This window comes from Panicum hallii, chromosome 1 (assembly GCF_002211085.1).
Source record: "Panicum hallii strain FIL2 chromosome 1, PHallii_v3.1, whole genome shotgun sequence".
NCBI classification, from domain to species: domain Eukaryota; kingdom Viridiplantae; phylum Streptophyta; class Magnoliopsida; order Poales; family Poaceae; genus Panicum; species Panicum hallii.
Window position 1 is genome coordinate 30,941,949 of NC_038042.1, and position 20,813 is coordinate 30,962,761.

The following is a 20,813-nucleotide window of genomic DNA, read 5'->3' on the forward strand; positions in this document are numbered from 1 at the left end:
TTGTAAATCGGGTGTGACAGATGCGAGTGGAAATTGGATCCCAGATCAGTAATGATAGTGTTGCAGAAGCCAAAATAATGTAAGATGTCGCAGATGAAAGTAACCACTCGATCCGTAGAGAGCGTTGCGATTGGCTTGTACTCGATCCACTTGGTAAACTTGTCGATGGCCACCAACACATGTGTGAAACATCCTGGCGCAGTTGTTAAGGGCCCTATCTTGTCCAGGCCCTAGCATGCAAACGGCCATGAAGGTGGTATGGTGATAGATTATGAGCTGGGACATGAGGCTGTTGGCCAAAGAATTGGCAGTTGGTAACCGGCGAACGAGTGCTTCGGCATATGCCAAAGTAGTCGGCTAGTAGAAACCAGAACAAAACGCCTTCCCGACTACTGTGCGAGAAGCCACGTGGTTCCCGCATACGCCTTCATGAATCTCTTGGAGTATCTCTTTGCCCTCCTTCGTGCTGACACACTTCATGAGTATGCCTGATGCTAATCCACGCTTGTACAGGTTACCCCTGACTAGAACATACCCTTTGCTATGCCTTAGGATGCGAGTAGTGCCAGCGCTTTTTGAGTCGACGCCGGGGGGTAGTTTGTGCTCCTAGATGTAGTCGATGAAGGCCACCCTCCAGTCGACCTCGATCATCAAGACCTCTCGGTTGAGTTTCTTGGGACCCTGAGTGATGGAACTTGAGTCTGGTGCCTTGATGGAAGGGTGATGCAACTCATGAACGAAAACTCCCGGTGGGACATTAGCTCGATCAGAACCCAGTTTGGAGAGCACATCCGCGCCCACATTGTTGTCACGAATCACATGGTGAATTTCCAACCCCGAGAACTTGTTTTTGAGCTTGTGTATTTCCATAACGTACGCGTCCATGGTGTCCTTGTTGATGTCCCACTCCTTATTGACTTGTTGAACCACCAGTAAGGAGTCACCGTAGACGAGTAGTCGCTTGATGCCCAGGGAGACTGCCAGGCATAGCCCGTGCAATAATGCTTCGTACTCAGCTTCGTTGTTAGAGACCTCAAATAGTATTTGGAACACATACTTGAGTTGTTCTCCTCTCGGGCTGATGAAAAGTACTCTTGCACCACCGCCACCGAGCTTGAGTGAGCCATCAAAGTACATGACCCAATGCTCTGGCTGGTTGGGGTGGGCTTCCACTTTGTTTTCTCGCCACTCCACCATGAAATCGACTAGTGCCTGCTGTAACACCCTAATGTAAAATTCCGAGACTTATAATGAATTTAATTTGGCTCCAGTAATTTTATAAGAATTTATTTTGCTTAACTTGCATTTAATTTAATTAAATTCCACAAGGAATTAAAATTTATTTTAGGTTCAACATGTTTGTGCATTCGTGCTGGTGCATAAGTTTTATTTGGTTGAGTGCATAGGAGTTGAATTCAAACTTTGATTTGAATTCAAATAGGTTTGAAGTTGAAAACCAGGAAAAGAAATAGAAAAGGATTAGAAACCCAGGTGATAGGAAAACAGCCCAGGCGGCCCAGCCCGGCCTGCTCCTCTTCTCCCCCTCGGGCCGGCTCCCTTTCCCCGCGGCCCATTCTCCTTCCCTCTCCCGCACGCGGCCTGCTCCACTCGGCCCACCTCCTCCTTCCGCGCTCAGCCCAGCACCCCGCCTCCAGCCAGCCCGCGCTCTCTCTCCCTCCTTCTCTCTGACCGGCCGACCCCACCTGTCGGCGCCCCCTTTCTCCTTTCCTTTCCTTCTTCCTCGACATGCCCAAGCCCCCGAGATATCCGGCGAGCCCTCACGCCGGGCCCGCACGCCGAGGACGCCCCGCCGCCCTACAAATAGGATGACGCCCCGCCACCCTACAAATAGGATCCCCAACCTCCTGGGACCCTAACCCTAAGACCTACGGCCCTCACCCGAACCCTAGCGCCACCGCCCGCTCACTCCGCCGCACCGAGCTCACTACTCCACCATGGACCGGCTGCCCAGCCGCACCCCAGCCCCGGCCAAGGCCCGCAGCAGCTTCGCCGCCCCACCAGGAAACTTCTCGAGCTGGATATCCTCGACCTCAGTCCTTGCCATGGCCGGAATTGAGCCCGGCGCTGCCGCAGGTGAAATCCATCCGCCGGTGCAATTCCTCGCCGCCGGTGATTCTCCGACCTTCTTAACCCCCGTAGCATCTCCGCAGGAGCTCCACGAGTCGACCCGTGGAGTCCAGGAGCCCGGAGACGCCCTGCATCGACCTCCCCAACAAGCGCCGCCCCGTCCCCGCCGCTCGGACCTTGCCGCCGACCACCCTGCGCTGCCTCTCCAGTCAATCCAAGCCCTCGGTGAGCATCAGCACATCCCCCTAGATGTTGTAGATCTTAGCCTATCCCTAGGCCAGAACGCAGCATGCCGGCGAGCGCCACCGCACAGACCCGCCTCCACCATCGCAACCGTGTCCCCGAGCACCCCCGAGGCCCGCAAGTGCCCCAGGTGGATCACGCGTGTCACGCTGATCACAACAGACCCAAGCACGTGTTGATTTGACCCCCGGAGCATCGGTTTCGATGAACTCCGGCGAGCCCCGAGCCGCGCCACCGCAGAGTCAGGTCGCCGGCGTCTTCCACCGCTGGTCGCAGCCCTTTTAACCCTAGCCGTTCGATCTACAGCGATCAGATCGGACCGTCCGTTTCCCCGTGCAGATCGGACCGTCCGGACCCTCGCCGTTCAGATCGGACCGTCCGAACCGGAACTCGTCCGAACCCTCCGATCCAGATCTGACGGCCCAGATCAGAAGGTACCACTTCAGTCATGTGGTTTTGCTAAAGAGCCCCTGAGTTTCCTTGAAATCAACCCGCAGTCCATGTTAGTTCAAAAGTAATTCCAATTAAGCCCCTATTTTTGCACCGAAGCCCCTAAGCTTTCTAGAAATAGGGTCCGCCATCCCTGGACGCGTAGTTTTGCAGTCTATAGGCTAATTGTGTATAATTCCCTAGTTTTCACGCAGAACCCCCTGGAACTTCGGTTTTTCTCGCAGTTAAGCCCCTAGAGCTTGTTTTAGCCCTAGTTTTCGCGTCTTAGCTCCGTTTTAGGTGGTTTTCATGCTCACGCGATCGTTGTAACGTGTAGAATAGTTTTAGCTTAGTGTTATGTGCTATTTTATTGTATTGTTGTACTATTTCTTATCTTTTGTCCTTGTTTGCATGTATGTGCCTGTGTGGACCATGTTTTGGTGTTGCGATCGTGAGTAGACGTTGAGCCACCGGAGGAGTACCAGGAGCCACCTTCTTCAGACGTGTTTGAGTAGCAGCTAGGAGAGTTTGAGGAAGGCAAGTATAACATGAACATCCTATCACTTTTAAATACAATTTCATACTGCATTTTAATACTTAATGCCTATAAGGATTTCCGAGCCACTTTTATCTTTTATATAAATACCTTGGGTTGCATTTTGGTTAGTTGTACTAGGTGCTGCGCTCTCACATTATGTTGCTTTTAATTAAAATTGATTAATAGTTTATGCAACTTGATTCTGAGAGTGGCCCTCTGTGCTGTGTGCTTGAGCGGATCACGTCTCGTTAAAATATGTTTTATTAGAAACATGGTTTAGGGGGCCAGCACAGTATTTAGTGCATGGTTGGCCACTCTCCATAAGGACCGGTTCATAGAGCGACAACCTAGGACAACCGAGCAACCACAAGACTGGAATGGGACGGTCTTGACTTACTAATTAGGTCATTTTGGTTTGGGAGTAACTTACCTGCGGGGCAAGAGGGGTGGTAAGCTTCAATGGTCCCTGCTCCTCCGGCTTGGTCTGTGCTGTGTGCTTGTACCCCCGTGAGGTGGGCCCCATCGTCGTTGATCCAGAAACCTTAGCGGTTACACCTTACGAACGTGGTCCTTTGTAACGGTCTCATAGTGCGCTTGCTAGTCATCTCACCTAAGGAAGTGTTATGAAGAACTAGCGTAGCTCACGACTTGTGGGTAAAGTTGTGCAACCTCTTGAGAGTGTAAAACTGGTATACTAGCCGTGCTCACGGTCATGAGCGGCCCAGATCCTCAGTCTGATTAGTGGAGTTTATCTTTGGTAGTTTGGCTTGGATCTTAGTAAACTCATGATTAATTTTAATTAATTATTTCTGTAACTTGGGTTATGGTAATTCATCCACTTGTAGAAAATAGCTTTAATAAAATTTGCCAAGATTAAAATCTAATGTAGTTGAGTCAGCTATCCGTAGAGCCTCATCATTCGTGTTATACTTGTTGAGTACAAGTTGTGTACTCACACTTGCTTTCTCCACTCTTCTGTTCTCTTTGGGATATCTTCGACTGCTGCTCTGTATCAGGCGACGTGGAGGACTACATCAGCGGACTTGACGATTTCTAGGCGTTTGTCTCCCAGCCGACGTCCCTGTGGCGCCCTGTTCTTCATGTATTTATTTTACGCTTCCGCACTCCTTGAATAGATTCTTGATTCAGTTGTAATAAAGAATTCATTTACAATTTATACGCTTTTATTTCATGATATGTGTTGTGATATCTTGATAATTCTGTTGTATATATGCGTGACTTGATCCTGGCGCATATATGATTGCTCGGTTTATGTCCTTGTAAATCGGGTGTGACACCTGCGACTTGATAGCTGTCCAGGGCTTGAAGTCAAGTGTGAGGGCTCCTAGCTCCACGGCCCACTTGGAAATGCGCCCGGTAGCATCCCGATTGTGGAGCATATCCGCCAATGGGAAGTCGGAGACCACTAGGATATTGTATGCATCGAAATAGTGGTGAAGCTTCCTGGAAGTGATGAGTATACCATAAAGTAATTTCTGAATCGTCAAGTAACAAACCTTAGATTCAGAGAGGACTTCGCTGATGAAGTACACTGATTCGCTGCACCCCGAAGGCGTGGCCTTCCTCCTGGCGTTCCACCATGATTGCCGTGCTAACGACGTGAGTAGTCCTGCCAATGTAGAGTAGCAGATTCTTGCCTGGTTGGGGAGCCGTCAGGATGGGGGTGACTGCAAATGGTGCTTGAGATCTTGCAGCACCTGGTTTGCTTTCTCGGTCCATTGGAACTTGTCGTGGTGCTTGAGTAATTTGAAGAAGGATAGTCCCCTTTCTCAAGTCAGTTGATGAATCGATTCAAAGCTGCGATGCAGCCAGTGAGCTTCTGGACATCCTTGATCATCCTTGGAGCATCCATGGCTGTGATGGCGTTGATCTTCTTCGGGTTGGCTTTAATTTCTCGGTGATTGACATTGAACCTGAGAAGTTTTCCTTGAGGCACGCCAAAGACGCACTTTGTCGGGTTAAGCTTCCATCAAAACTTCCGCAAGCTGTTGAACGTTTCCTCAATATCGGTGATGAACTCATCGTGGGATCTGGTCTTGATGACCACGTCATCCACATAAGCTTCAACGTTACGGTGTAGCTGGTCCGTGAGGCACAGTTGGATGGCCCGTTGATAGGTGGCTCCTGCATTCTTCAATCTGAATGACATTGTAGTGTATACGTATGCTCCAAAGGGGTTGATGAATGCCATTTTAATCTGATCTTCTTCCTTGAGAGCTATCTGGTGGTAGCCCAAGTGGCAATCGAGGAAGGAGAGCAAGACACAGCCAGCTGCAGAGTCGATGACTTGGTCGATGTGTGGGAGCGCGAAAGGGTCCTTCGGGTAGTGTTTATTGAGATCAGTATAATCACACACATCCTCCATTCATTATTATTCTTTTTCTAGACTAGTACAGGGTTAGCTAACCACTCGGGGTGGTACACTTCTTTAATAAAACTAGCCGCAAGTAGTTTTTGCTAGCTCTTTCTTGATGGCCTCCCTCTTGTCGGGGGCGAAGCGTCATATTCATTTCTTCTTCGGAGTGGCTTTAGGGTTGACTTTTAGGCAATGCTCAATCAACTCCTTGGGCACCACTGGCATATCCGCTGGTTTCCACACGAATATATCACGGTTGGCCGAAGGAAGCTGATGAGCGCGCTTTCCTATTTGTCACCTAAGCTGCTGCCGATCAAACCAATCTTGGATGGGTCGCCATCTTGCAGCTAGATGGCCTTGATGCCGATGTTGCAGGGGTTCGGTTTAACCCTCAACTGGCTAGGCCGCTGGTTAGAGATCTCCATCTCTGAGTTAATCAGCTTCTGCGCGGCCGCTAGTACTTCTGCAGATGGCTCTAGCACGCGTGATGTCATGGCATACTCAATTGCTTCCTGATTGCAGTCGTGCAACTTCTTCAGGTCGCCATGAAGTGTGAGTACACTTGTCTTGCCTGGCATTTTGAGTAGCAGGTAGACATAGTGGAGCACGGCCATGAATTTGGCTAGTGCTGGTCTGCCAAGGATGGTATGATATGATGAGTCGAAATCCGCCACCTCGAACTTGATGTACTCGGTGCGGTAGTTATCTTTTGTCCCAAAGGTGACTGGTAGGACCACTGACCTGAGTGGTGTAGCCGCGTTACCCGGGACAATGCCTAGAAGGGAGCTTTGCTGGGGAAGAGCATCTTGGAGATGTCCTGACCCATCTTCTTCAGAGTACTCATGAAAAAAAGGTTGAGGCCGCTCCCGCCGTTGATGAGTACTCGGGTTAGCTGTGAGCCCACCACGACAGGGTCTAGGACGAGTGGGAATTTTCCCAGCTCGGACAAGCTGGTCCATTGATCATTCCTGGAGAAGAAGATCGGGACCTCGCTGTATCTTAGAGGCTTTGTCGTGGCTGGCTCCATAGAGAGTAATTCGCGTAGGGTCAACTTCTGCGCGCGCTTGGAGGGGAATCCACCATCTCCGCCGAAGATGATGTTGATGATGTTCTTTGGATCCTGGAAGTCTTGAGCCCCTGACTTGTCACCTTCCTCGTCGTCCTCCAGGTCCTTTCACTTTCCTGCTTGAGGGAGGGGTGGTGCATTCAGTGACTTGCGGATGGTGACGCACTCGAAAAACATGTGTCGCGACTTCGGGTGTATCGGGCATTGTTTGTGTATGACTTTCTTGAATTGTGTGTCGTTGTTCCCCAACTTCTTACCACGCGGCTTGCGCTTGACTGCCGCGACTTCTTGGTGTGGCTTGCACTTTTGGGTGTTCCCCGAGTGGTTCCGCTGGCTCTTGTCGAAGTGGCTGTTGCCATTGCTTTGCTTGTCGTGGTTGCACTTGGGGAAGCGGTCGTTCTCCTCATCCTCCTAGTCAGCCCACCGTGCCATCATGTCACGTAGCTCCACGGCAATAGTCAGGCGATTACGTCTGAAGTCGTGGTACGTGTGCTTCGAGAAGAGCCCATTCTAGAAGTAGCGGATGACGTCCTCGTCGGTGATGTTGGTGATGGTGGCGCGTGTCTTGAAGAAACGCTAGGTGTAGGATCTAGGGTCTCGTTCATCTCTTGCTTCACTTGGGGCAGATCGTGGCGAGTGCCCGCTCTGATCATGGATACTTGGAAATTGTCGATAAAGGCCCACTTGAGGTCCTCCCACGAGTCGATGGAGTTTGGCTTGAGGCCTTCAAGCCATGTGAGGGGTGCGGACTTCAGAGCCATCAGGAAGTAGAGAGCTTTGGTGGAGTTGGATCCTCAGGAACTTCAATAGCAACGGAGTAGCATCGAATCCACTAGCGCGGGTCCTGCTAACCATCGTACTTGGGGATTCCGACTGGTTTGAACTCCTTCGGATAGGATTTGTCGATGATGTTGGAGGTGAAGGCAGGGAAGCAGTCCCTGTCGTCATCGTCATGGCACCTGCCGGTACGGTCCCTTCTCCTTGCTTCAATAACAGACCGCGTGTTGCAGCCTTCATTGATCTTCTGCCTGAGGTCGATCGTGGGAGCGTCGTGAAGGCTGGCCTCGTGTGGATCTTGGCCTTGATGGCTTGCACCACACTGGTTGTGAGTGGATTGTTGTACTTCTTGTTCATTGTTGCTGCGCGCGTATGGGTGGCCCTCATTGCGCTAGCAGTTGTCGTTCCTCCTGCTCCCGGGGCCTCCTCCGATGGTGCGACTGATCGGTGCGGTTTCACCATTGCACTCAGACCTCGAGGGTGGATTCCGATTGAAGACACTGGATGTTGCCCATCGAGTTGCACGAGCGCGCGCTGGGTCAGATACTGTAGCCTTTGTATCTGAGGGTTGGGTGGGAGTTGTTGGCTAAGAGGGCTGCTTCTACGATGGCGCCAATCGGCGTATGGTACTTCCGATCCGCGACTGCTGCAAAAGCGTTGTTTAGAACCCTTGGTTTGTGGGCGTGATTCTGCGCATTGCACCTGCACTGGGTGCGCACGGCGTTCTTCACCCGTCGGATCCTTCGGTGCTCCTTGTCTTCATCCTGGGGAGCATCACCTGTGGGCTCGTCGGCTGATACGTCCGCGAGTTGCTCATTGTCATACTAGCGGTCCAGCTCATCGTCCTCCGCATTGCGGAAGGAGGCCATGCAGACTTGATGATCTGGCGAATGGTTAGCTATAAAGCTGTACTCAAGTAGCTCTGTGCTACTTTCTCCCTCTTCCGTGATGGGAGAAAGAGGTTTGCCCTCCTGGAAGGGCAGTTCCTGCATGAAGGCCACAAGGTGGGACTCGTAATGGAGTAGTTCGGAGGGCTCAAAGCCCTTCCAGTACACGAAGGAAGGGCAGTTCCTGCATGAAGGCCACAAGGTGGGACTCATAATGGAGTAGTTCGGAGGGCTCAAAGCCCTTCCAGTACACGAAACAGCCTTGCGGTGTTGATGTTATGGTTAAACCCAGATGGCTGCCCAAAAATGATTCGGTGTGGCCATCGGGTTGCGAGTGGTTTTCAAGAGCGAGGGCCCCCCGACGGGCGGTTGCTCCCTCATCTCTGAACCCTCCTCGGAACTGGCTTGAAGGTGTAGTACTGAACAAGGAGTACGCTTCGTTAGAGTCCAAGTAGTTATCGAAAATGGGGCCCCCCGGCAAGCAGTGGCTCCCACGAGCTTGAGCAGCAGATCCAAATCCTCCTCCAAGTCAGAGAAGGACTTTGATTGTGTGGTCTCCGCAGATCGGTTTGAGTCCGATCCAACTAGATCTGATGCATCATGAGTGGAAGTCGCAATGAAAATGGACATCTTTTCTATTTGCAGGGCCATATCGGGAAGCAACAGCTCATCGAGGTTGTCGATGAACTCGTCGAGATCGCTGCTTCGAGTTGATGAAGAGGCCTTCGGCTCCCTGGAGTTTTCTAGATGGCTGTTGAAGCCACTCAAACTGTTGGTGATGCAGATCCACGAGCCGAAGATGAAAGTTGTGCTCTCGTCGAGCATAGCGCTGGTGAAGTTGAAGGATGCCATCGAATTCTCCGGTGGATGCTCGATGAACACCCTTACCTAGCGTGCTAGCTGTCATTGTTTGACCGTCATACCCACCGAGGGATACCCCGAGGTGGTGAGTTTGTAGGTAGGGTGTCACCGAGATCAGGAACTTAAAGGTGCAAGAAACACAAGGTTTAGACAGGTTCAGGCCGCCGAGAGTGTAATACCCTACGTCCAGTGTGGTTTGTATTGCCTTTAATGAAGATCTTCCCTTAGGGGGTCCCTATCTGCCCTTTTATAATCTGGGGGGACATGTTTACATGGAAGTCCTAGTCGGGTAGAAGCCTAGGAGTCCTACCCGAGTACTTCTCGGGTAGTTTCCTACCGTGTCCGACTAGTTTCACTACTGTACGAGTAGTCCTACCGCACTACAAGTAGTTACAACAGATGTAGGGCGTGGGCCATGTCCCATCCCGTATCCTAGGAGAAGTACGCCACATGGACAGTCCCGTGTGCTCGGGTCGAACACCGCCATCACCAAAATGGGGGCTCTAAAGACCATCAAGGACGTCCAGAAGCTCACAGGGTGCAGCCCTGAATAGATTCATCTGAAGACTTGGGCAACGGGGACTACACTTTTTCAAACTACTCAAGCACCAAGACCAGTTCCAGTGGAAGCAAGAGCCGAAGCGGCACTAGCAGATCTCAAACATCATTTGCAGTCGCCCCCCCCATCCCCACGGCTCTGCTGCCAGGCAAAGATCTAATACTCTATATCACTGCGACTACTCACATCATCAGCACAGCCGTCATGGTGGAACGCTCCAAGAAAGGCCATGCATTTGGCATGCAGAGGCCAGTGCATTTTGTTAGTGAAGTCCTTTTTGAATCCAAGGTCTGCTACCCTTCAATTTAGAAACATCTCTACGCTATGCTCATTACATCCAGGAAGCTTCGCCACTACTTCGACGAGTACAAGATCTCAGTTATCACTAACTTCCGATTAGTGGACATACTCCATAATCAGGATGCCACCGGACGCATCTCCAAGTGGCCAGTGGAACTAGGGGCTCTCAGCATCGACTTCAAACCACGCACAACCATCAAGTCGCAAGCATTAGTTGATTTCATGCCAGAGTAGCGGGAAAACCAAGTAGCAGCTCCAGCTAGTGTGCTTGAACATTGGGTCATGTACTTCAATGGTTCAATCAAGCTCAAAGGCGATAGCGCAGGAGTTCTATTCATATCACCCAAAGGGGAGCAGCTCAAATATTTGCTTCAAATTCTCTTTAAGGTTTCCAACAACGAAGCCGATTATGAGGCGCTATTGCACGGGCTACGCCTGGCAATCTCCCTTGGTATCAAACGACTACTTGTCTACGGTGACTTCTTGGTGGTTGTTCAACAAGTCAACAAGGAGTGGGACATCAAGAAAGACACCATGGATGCTACAACACCCTGATTTTCAAATTAGGAACCTAAATAAATTTTGCTAGATTCTTTTCAAAGCCCATAAGGTTTTTATTCAAAATCTTTTGATTTTATAGCATTTACCATGAATTAACAATTATTTACTTAACCATGAAAAGATATATAAGGAAATATAGGTCTTGCGCATATCATGTCGTATTGCATTATTTTATTGCTTGTCTTCCATTTGTATTTAAATTTTAAATGCATTTCTTTTTCTCCCTCTCTTTCTCTTTTGGCCCGGCCCATTTCTTTCTCTTCCTCCCCTTTCTTTTTCTTCTCCCTGCAGTCCAGCTGGCCCACTCTCTCTTTCTTTTTTTCCCCTTCTCTCCCCTTCCTCCCGCAAGGCCCAGCCCAGCAACCCTTTCTTTTTTTTACCATGCGGCCCAGCCCAGCCAACCGCTTTGCCTCTCCCTCTCCCGGCCCAGCGGCCCAGTCCGCTTCCCTCTCTCCCACACCACCAGGTGGGCCATGCCCATCGGGACCATCCCCGACCTTGTGCCAGACCCGAGCTCGACCCCGAGTCCGGTCGCGGCACGACGCCGCCCCCGCCTGCGCGGCGCCCTCGTTCCGCACGTCGAGGCTCCTTGGCTGCCCCTACAAAGCGCCGCCCTGCGCCCTCGATCTCCTCAACCCGCAGGCACCGCCCTTCGCCTCACAAACCCTAGCCGCGCAAGTCCGCCGCCACCGCACCTCGGCCGCCCGTCGCCGTCGCCACCTCGCTGCTCCTCTGTTGCCGTGAGCCACCGCCGGAGTTCCACCTTGGGGTAAGGGTCCTCGCCGGCCTGCTTTCCCCTTTCCTCTCCCCTTCCCGCCGTGGCGCTTGCTCGCCGTCGCCACCGTGCCGCGCCTCACCGCTGTCCGCCTTCCCCGGTCCCCGGCGTCCCATTCCAAGCCCCTAAATGCATTCCCCTCCTCGCTCTCATTCTCCCAGGCCAAACCCGAGCCGAAATCATGGCTGGAATCGCGTTGACGCGATTCCCCGATGAGCCCCGCAACTGCCACCGTTGCACGTCTCGCTGCAGGCGTCCAGCGCCGCCACCCCGAGCCGTCAGCCGCTCCCTGACCGTCCGATCTAGATCCCACAGTCTAGACTAGATCTAGACCGGGGTCAAATAACCCGTTACCGGTCAACCCTAGGATTTTTTGCACTTTAGCCCCTGAGTTCTATTGAAATCAACCCACAATCCATGGCAGTTCAAAAGTATTCACGAGTAGATCCTTTTTCTTCTGTTGAAGCCCCTGTCCCTTTCTAAAATAGAACCCACCATCCCTAGCCCCTCTGTTTTTCAATCTAAACCCTAGATTTAAGGTTTAATTATATTTTATCCTTTGATTTCATTGTTCAGAGCCCGTCTAGTTTAAAATCTTTCACAAATAAGCCCCTAGAATCATGTTTTAGCTATAACTTCTTCGTTTTAACTCCGTTTTCATCGATTCTCGGGCTGACGCGAGCCTTGCAACGTATACTATAGCTTTATAATGTTGTTTTGCTCTATTTATATTGTTTGGTATACTGTTTCTTATTTATTGTACTTGTTTATTTATATGTACTTGTGTGTTGCGATAGACGGTCCGCAGTTCGAGGGTCCGCAAGCGCAAGGCTTTGAAGATATCCCTGAGCAGCAGGAGTACTTTGATAAAGGCAAGTGGTCCTTGATCATATTCTGGTCCTAATAACTTTCTAAATACACACATTTACTTTATATGCATGCATGTGTCTATAATATGATGGATCCCAAACTAAGGATGTGCCTAGTTTCTTTTGAACTTCCTTGATTAAACCTGGGTTGTTATATTTATGTTGTAGCTACGCTAGTTGCTTTTACTTAGACTTTAGTTGGATAACTTGAAAATCATGCTACACTAGTTTTACTCATATTCTAGAGTACCTTTATGGTGATAATTAAGATCATTGCATTAATTGAAACATGGAGAACCACCCAGGAAAATAGTGCAACCATAATACTACATGGCTCTGGTCTTGGCTAATTAATTAGAAACTTTAGCTTGTAATGATCTTACCGAAAGGGCAAGAGGCGAGTGCGTTGATGGGGTATAGCTCGGTCCTCTTGAGGCGTAGATATGATCCTGGTTAAGGCGTCTTCCTCGTTAGGGAGGGTTATGACCACAGCGGCCTGAAACCTTAGCGGACCATTGCAAGTTAGGAAATCTTTGTAAAGGCCTCGTAGTGAATCCCTGCCACTCACCTCAGAAGTGTTTAAGGGCCTTGCAAACCCAGGCATTAAGGGAAACACAAGTTATGGGTAAAGTGTACAAACATCTGCAGAGTGAAAAATGATATATGAGCCGTGCTCACGTTTAAGAGCGGCTTGGACCCTCACATGATAATTAAACTTAAAGATGATCTAAAATTGATGTTCTTTATTTATGTTGTTGTTACTTATCTCTTTTACTTATTCAAGGGTTGGTATATACTTACATTTAGTTAATGCTTGCTAAATAAAATTTGGTCAACTAAAAATGCTTATTGCAGTCAAACCATGTCAGCTTTTCCTTGATTTTGGCATGGCATGTCATATAATTTACTCCACTTGCTGAGTACCAACCATAAGTGTACTCACGCTTGTTTTATTAAAATCAATGCTGCTCAGAACAAGATAATTGTCTGGAGTTCCCTGAAGATTTTGATGAGTTCTAGGCGTATGTCTCCCAGTCATCTGCTTGTGAAGTTGAAGTCCGCTAGCAGTTATAAACGTTTATTTATTCGCTTAAGATCAAGACTTTCGATCATGTAATAAAGTACTATTATACTCTCTTTCGTTATGATATTGGTTCGGGTATACTCTTGTAACATCTATCATATGTCTATTACTTGATCCTGGCGCACATATGAGATGCATTCGGTTCCTTTTCAAAACCGGGTGTGACAGATGCATATGTCACGGAGATACGCAAACTGGAGAACAAGTTCTCGGGCTTGGAGATCCTTCATGTGATCCGAGACAACAAAGTAGGGGCGGACATACTCTCGAAGCTGGGCTCTGATCGAGCAAATGTCCCTACGGGTGTATCTGTCCATGAGTTACACCACCCATCCATCAAGAAACCAGATCCAATGACCATCGACCAAGCTTCACAAGAAACTAGTCATGGGGTCATGCTGATCGAGGTTTATTGGCGGGTACCCTTCATTGACTTCATCAAAGATCAGAAACTACCCCCTAGCATCGATCAAAAGAGCGTCGAGGCTGCACGCATCATCAGGCAGAGCAAAGGGTACGTTGTGGTTGGTGATAAACTATACAAGCGTGGATCAACAATTGGAGTACTCATGAAGTGCATCCCCACCGATGAGGTCAAAGAGATACTCCAGGAGATTCATGATGGAACCTGCGGCAACCACACAGAATCAAGGACACTTGTCAGCAAAGCATTCAGATATGGGTTCTACTGGCTGACGGCTTTGGCAGATGGCGAAGAGCTCGTTCGCCAGTGTACCAACTGTCAGTTGTTTGGCAAGCAAGCTCATGTCCCGGTGCACAACCTCATCACCATACCACCTTCCTAGTTGTTCGCATGCTGGGGCCTATACATGATTGGGCCTTTGACAACAGTGCTAGGAGATTTTACTCATGTGTTGGTGGCCATCGAAAAGTTCACGAAGTGGATCGAGTACAAGGCGATTACAAAGCTATCATCAGATAGAGTAGTCGACTTCATCTGCGATATCCTACATCAATTCAGCTTCCCCAACACCATCATCACAGATCTAGGATCCAACTTCCACTCACATGAGTTCTGGGAATTCTATAAGAGAAGTGCCATTGAGGTCAAGTATGTCTCGGTGGCTCACCCGTGGGCCAATGGCCAGGTTGAGCGTGCCAATGGCTTGATCCTCGATGGCTTGAAGAAAAGACTCTACGACGCAAACAACAAAAAGGGTGGCAAGTGGATTCACGAGTTACCACTAGTTGTCTGTGGGTTGCATACTCAACCAAGCAAAGCCACAGGACAGTCACCTTTCTTTCTCATCTACGAGTTAGAAACTATTCTCCCTGCAGATATCATGTGGAAATCTCCAAGATTGGAGATGTACGAAGAAGGCGAGGCTGATGAGGCGAGACAACTGGAGCTGGACTCAGCAGAAGAAGTTAGATTCAACACCCTAATACAGTCAGCTCGCTACCTCCAAGGCGTTCGACGCTACCACAACCGCAATGTCCAGGAGAGATCCTTCAACATCGGTGATATGGTCCTCCATTGCATCCAGGACGAGACGGGGCTGCACAAGCTCAACGCGATGGGAGGGGCCCTTCATTGTCTCCAACGTACAAGACCTAGGTCATATTGACTATAAGACCCTGATGGCCAGGAGGTTCCAAACTCCTGGAACATCGAGCACCTACGCCGCTTTTACCCCTAGAAAACTCATACACAAAGTTGTTAGCTGCCACTACAACACGTATGAACTTTTGTGATGAATACCTAGCGAAAACAGATCAAAACATCATAAAGTCATTCCCTTTTACAATGTTTTGTAGGAGCAAGTACGCTTTAGAGATGAAAATCAGCCGTTTGTCACTAACACCTATAAAAAATCATCATAAACTATTCCAATGTCATATTATGATGAACGCTCTTCCATTTTTATGACAAGTATCAAGTGTCACAAATTTATGACAATGTTGTACCGTCATAACTTTAAAATGAATGACATCTACAAGAACGTTTATTAGGTGGGTCACAACTGTACTAGAGAATCACTGTTTTCACTGTTGGTTTTGTAAAGACCGCTGGTTTCAAAGTTGGTGGACATAGTGGAGAATGAAGTCGGCACTTGAAATGATTTCACGTTGTCACGTGGCTAGAGCCGATGATGAAAGTGATTATCGCTGTCGACCATAAATACGGGCTGGTTGTAAATAGGTATCACCAGCAAGCCGGTATTGGGACCGGCGGTGAAGGCCGAAACTCCACGTGATTTATCCTTCCCCCCCCCCCCCCCCCCCAAATCTGGCTCGCCACTCGCACCGCGCACCACACCACGCCACTGCCACCTTCCCACTGCAGCTCTACCCCGCTGGCCCCCTTGGCGCGGCCGTCGATGCCTCCTCGCCGCAGATCTACCCGCTCTCGCCCTTGGCGCAGCTGCGGACACCTCCTCCCCGCTATCCCTGCCCGTGATGCGCTGTCATCCTGCTCGTCCGAGCCTCTTCTCTGCGTGCGGCCTCTTCGTGCCACCGCCGTGCCGAGGCCTCCCCGCAGCTGCGTTGACTCCTCCCCGCTGTCGCAGGTCCTCGAGGTAAGTAGCAGTGTTCACATCCTCCCCTCTTAAGCCCTCATGCGTGCTGGTGTCCTTCACTGCGGATCTGAGCCTGTTGGCTCCCTACGCAGGTGCTGGAGTCGGTGCTGCGGAAGGGCAAGCGCGAGGAGCAGGGGGCAGCGGACAGGAAGGAGAATGCACTCGCTGACAAGAAGAAAGTGCTCGAGAGCCGCAAGATCATTCTCACACGCGCCAAGCAGTACGCGCTGGAGTACGATGCCCAGGTCCGTGACCCAACAAAATCCTATCTCCATATGGCTGTCTTCCCCAACCCATCTTGATCTGGCTGTACCTTGGCATTAGTCTCTTGTGTTAGACAAGAGATTTGGTACGATTATCTAGCTGATGCTTGCGATCTGGGGTAAAAAACCATTTGCCGTCTTGGATTGTGCTTGTTGGAATTTGTTGTGCGCATAACAGTAGAGGCTTAGAATCAGAGTACTAATCTCTGATGGCTAGTTGAAATAGAGGTCTCTAGACTATTTACGTTTTGCTAATACCCATCACCATACTGAGAACACTATGGCATCTGAACTTTGTCAGTGCAATAGTTTAATTTAGTGTTTCATTTCTTATCCCCAAAACTGCTTCTCAATTCTAGGAGCCCATTAACATCTTAAGTGGTTTAACCTGGTTGCTGGTGCATAAATGATATGTAGGTTGTAGATTTAAAACATCTCTTTGTAGGGCGTCATCAAATGGTTTAAAACTGCATTCACGGAACACTAATAATGTTGATTCTATGCCTGTACACCTGGCTATAGTTCTTAATCTAGTAAGCCACTAGAGTAATAAAGTTAATTAGTTGGCTTTTGTGGCAGGTCTGTTGAGGGTTGATTCAAAATGAATGGCTTCTTATGATGTGCCAAGGCAACAAAGATGTAATGAATCTAAATTTCTTGGCTAGCGGTTTTGGTAAGATTTCTCATACCTTCAGCCATTTCCTCTTATTGTGATCTGATTGCTATAAAACATCAAAGCAACCTCGAGCACACTATGCTAGCAAACCCAAGGGTCTCTCTCTCTCTCTCTCGTGTTGGTGATATGCCCAAGAGACAATCATGCACGAGCCGGATATTGATCCGAGGAGAATTAGAACCCTAATAGGCTTCCAGCGTGAAGGCCCATTAAGTGGGGTCTATATAATGGGGGGCGGGGCTGTGGACGGCCAACACTTCTGTGCCACAAATCCAAGCTGTTGTCGCCCCTCTTCTCCACACAACCCTAGCCAAGCGCGAGGTGCTAGCACACCGGTGATCGCCGTTCCCTCCTCGTACGTGTGGACTTCGAGGAGGCGCTGCTGCGTTTCTATGGTGCTGATCAGCGGGACAAGAAGGAGCTGCGAGCTGTGATCTGCTTCCTCTTCACGGACTCGCAACTACGTTGGGGCGAGCTACCCCAACTCTACTTCCGCTATGTTGCGTGTCTAGTGGTAATGATCCATGATCATCCGCTTACATGAGATGCTTGTTGAACACGGTAGCTAGCTTAGGTTCCCCATTTCCTATCAATGGTATCAGAGCGATCATGTTTAGCCTTTGGTCTGGATGCGCATACAGAGATATGCTTTGTTTATGGTTTTGCAACTTGTTCATATGCGATGTGTAGATTGATGCACGATGTGGGATCAGTACGAGTTGATAGCATCACGATGACTGTAGATCGGTTCGTGTTCTTTCTCTACTGTGTGCACGACATGCCCATACCGGCTGGAATCACCATCTAGGCTAACTATGGAAACGAGAAGAGATTGAACTGACGTATCTAAGTCATGTGTTGCGGTCTTCTCCGATGTACCCGTCGCGATGGTCAATGTGATTGATCTAGTGAAAATAAGGGACATTATGAATGACCCTGAATCGGCTTGATTAGATCAATCCAAGGAGATTTTCGTACCAATTCTATAGATATGATCTATGATTTTCCGAAGAGCTTTCAGGACCGTTGTTGCAATCTATTGATAGCGGCCTCTTCATACCCCTACAGTAGAGTATGTTCTGCGCCTAACTTATTTTTGCAGGGTGTGATGTGAATGGTATGGCCTCAAGATCATGTGATGATCTGTGTGTAATAAGTTGTGTGACCTGCGAGTCACAAGTTGAAACAATCGGGCTGAGGTTGTCCCATTATTGTATAACGGCGTGCGTGTCGACATGTGATGCTTGATCCCCTCATGTAATTTACTTTATTAGTGCTATTAGATGTAATAGCTTAGTATTTGTCCTTGGAGGCTTCAAGCATGCTGGCGATGATGATCACCACAAGACAGGAAGGATGGCAATGGAAGTCACCATGGAGCCATGGCGATGGAGACCATTGTGATGCAAAAGGTCATACTGTTCATAATATAATATGATTATATGCCTGTGATGTTTATTTACCTGTCATACTATTCTCTCATGTCTTTCATATGGTCGATATGCTTTTAATCATGATAGAATAGCTTCCCTCATTAAAGTTGAGAACTTTGATATCCTTTTCCGATAGCTGCACCTATTAATATTTTGATCGTTATGTGGTAGGTTTACCAAAGTAGAGTGCCATCAACTATCATCATGAATAGGGTGGGTGTCGAAAATTCACTAGCAATAGTACCGGTTTACTCAACAAAGCTATCAAAATTGTTTTGGGCTTGAGGATATGTTGTTGGAGCCGGGGCATTGGATGCCAACCAACAAACAAGAGTCATATAGAGATATGATTAGCAATATGTTGTTTACCTATGTCACTAACTTTCTAGTAGTGAAGCCAAAGCTCACTAGGATTTTAGTGAATATGGGTCTTGGTCCCCTATATGCCGTTAGAGGGAAGACAATGTTAATATAGCGGGAGTCTTTTATTAAATTTGTTAATAGAAGCATCGCATAAAACTTAGTGCTAAAATCTTGCTCTTATTTTAATATTGTAGATCATGTCTGCCAGTAACACTTTCACTTTCAATTTGCGATCTATTCTTGAGAAAGAAAAGTTGAATGAAACAAACTTTATTGATTGGTATCGCAACCTGAGAATTGTTCTCAAGCAAGAGAAAAAGGAGTATGTTCTTGAGCAACAATACCCTAATGACCTCCCTGATGGTGCAACTACTGCAGCCCACAGAGCTTATGAGAAGCACTGCAATGATTCACTCGATGTTAGCTATCTCATGCTTGCCACCATGTCCCCTGATCTGCAGAAGCAGTATGAGCATGACGATGCTCACTCCATGATTAAGAGGCTGCATGGAATGTTTGAAAACCAAGCTAGGATTGAGAGGTACAACATCTCAAAGTCCTTGTTTGCGTTCAAGCTGGCAGAGGGTAGCCCGGTCAGTCCTCATGTAATCAAGATTATTGGTTACATTGAGACTTTGGAGAAACTTGGTTCTGAACTCAAGCCTGACTTGGCTATTGATGTCATTCTCCAATGGCTCCCAGTGAGCTATGAGCCTTTTATCATGAACTTTTAGATGAATGGCATGGAGAAAACATTGGCTGAATTGCATAGGATGCTAAAAATAGTAGAGGAGAGCGTTAAGAAAAACCCCACTCATGTGATGGTGGTTCAGAAGGAGAACAAAACGAGGAAGCTTTGGACGCCTCCCAAAGGCAAAGCTAAAGGAAAGGTTCCTAATGAGCCCTCAAGCTCTAAGCAAAAGCTAAAGTTGAAATCTGGCCCTACTCCTAATGATGAATGCTTCTATTGCCATGCCAAGGGGCAATGGTCAAGAAACTACAAGAAATACTTGGAGGATCTGAAGAAGAAGGAAAGTGAGACTTCCACCTCAGGTATAAATATTATAAATATTACAGAAATTAATATTGATATAGCTTCTAGTGAATCATGGGTATTTGATACTAGTTCGATGATTCACACTTGCAAATCGTTGCAGGGGCTTCAAAGGACTAGAAGATTTGCAAGGGGCGAGTTGGATGTTCGTGTCGGCAATGGAGCAAAGGTTGCGGTCATGGCGGTCGGCACTTATCACTTCTCGTTACCCTCTGGATTGGTTTTGGAATTAAATAATTGTTATTACATTCCTGCTTTGAATAAGAATATTATTTCTTCTTCATGTTTGGAAGAAGTTGATGGTTACGAGATTGTAATAAAGAGCAAGCATTATTCAATTTATTATAATGATATACTTTATGCTCATTGTCCATTGGCGAATGGATTGTAAGTTCTTGATCTTGAGGATAAACCTATTTATAACATTAATGCAAAAAGGCTTCGATTGAATGATTTGAATCTCACTTTTATTTGGCATTTTCGCTTAGGTCATACAAATGAGAAGCTCATAGAAAAACTCCATACAGATGGCCTATTGAGCTCATTTGATTTTGAATCATTTGACACGTGCGAGTCTTGTTTACTTGGGAAGATGACTAAAGTGACATTCACTGGTCAAAGTGAGAGGGCAAGTGACTTGTTCGGACTTGTATGTGGACCAATGAGCTCAGTAGCCAGAGGTGGTTTTCAGTACTTCATCACTTTACTGATGACTTTAGTAGATACGGATACATCTACTTAATGAGGCATAAGTCTGAATCATTTGAAAAGTTCAAAGAATTTCAAAATGAAGTACAAAATCAATTGGGCAAGATAATTAAATTTCTACGATCTAATCGTGGGGGTGAATATTTGAGCCACGAATTTGGTGATCATCTGAAACAATGTGGAATTGTTCCACAATTGACTCCGCCTGGAACGCCTCAATGGAATAGGGTCTCAGAACGGAGGAACCGAACCTTGTTAGACATGGTTAGGTCGATGATGAGCCAAACTGATCTTTCACTATCATTTTGGGGTTATGCTCTAGAAATTGTTGCATTTTACACTGAACAGGGCTATGTGGAAAA

The 20,813-nt window shown here is 48.1% G+C and overlaps 2 protein-coding genes across 6 annotated transcripts; both read left to right on the forward strand.

Annotated features, from left to right (window-relative positions):
• Positions 1 to 13,767: 13,767 nt before the first annotated feature.
• LOC112896803 lies at positions 13,768 to 14,220 on the forward strand. Its single transcript, XM_025964934.1, has one exon. The coding sequence runs from the start codon at positions 13,768 to 13,770 to the stop codon at positions 14,218 to 14,220; it is 453 nt and encodes a 150-aa protein (XP_025820719.1).
• Positions 14,221 to 15,682: 1,462 nt separating this feature from the next.
• Positions 15,683 to 20,066, forward strand: LOC112880015. Of its 5 annotated transcripts, none has more exons than XR_003226229.1 (5): positions 15,683 to 15,954; positions 16,047 to 16,199; positions 16,797 to 18,305; positions 18,884 to 19,742; positions 19,847 to 20,066. XR_003226229.1 is itself a non-coding variant. In XM_025944473.1 (5 exons), exons 1-3 carry the CDS (start codon positions 15,757 to 15,759, stop codon positions 16,803 to 16,805), a joined length of 360 nt encoding a protein of 119 aa, XP_025800258.1. In that variant the 5' UTR covers positions 15,683 to 15,756; the 3' UTR covers positions 16,806 to 16,890; positions 19,670 to 19,742; positions 19,847 to 20,066. The 5 variants fall into 5 exon arrangements, 4 of the variants coding, with proteins under 4 accessions (XP_025800258.1, XP_025800254.1, XP_025800267.1 ...); XM_025944473.1 differs by having other exon boundaries at positions 16,797 to 16,890; positions 19,670 to 19,742; XM_025944469.1 differs by having other exon boundaries at positions 16,797 to 19,742.
• Positions 20,067 to 20,813: the final 747 nt, after the last annotated feature.

Coding starts and splice junctions, on each gene's coding strand:
- LOC112896803 (XM_025964934.1), top strand. CDS start 13,768: ATGACCATCGACCAAGCTTCACAAGAAACTAGTCATGGGGTCATGCTG.
- LOC112880015 (XM_025944469.1), top strand. CDS start 15,757: ATGCCTCCTCGCCGCAGATCTACCCGCTCTCGCCCTTGGCGCAGCTGC. Junction 15,955..16,046: donor CGCTGTCGCAGGTCCTCGAG/GTAAGTAGCAGT, acceptor CTCCCTACGCAG/GTGCTGGAGTCGGTGCTGCG.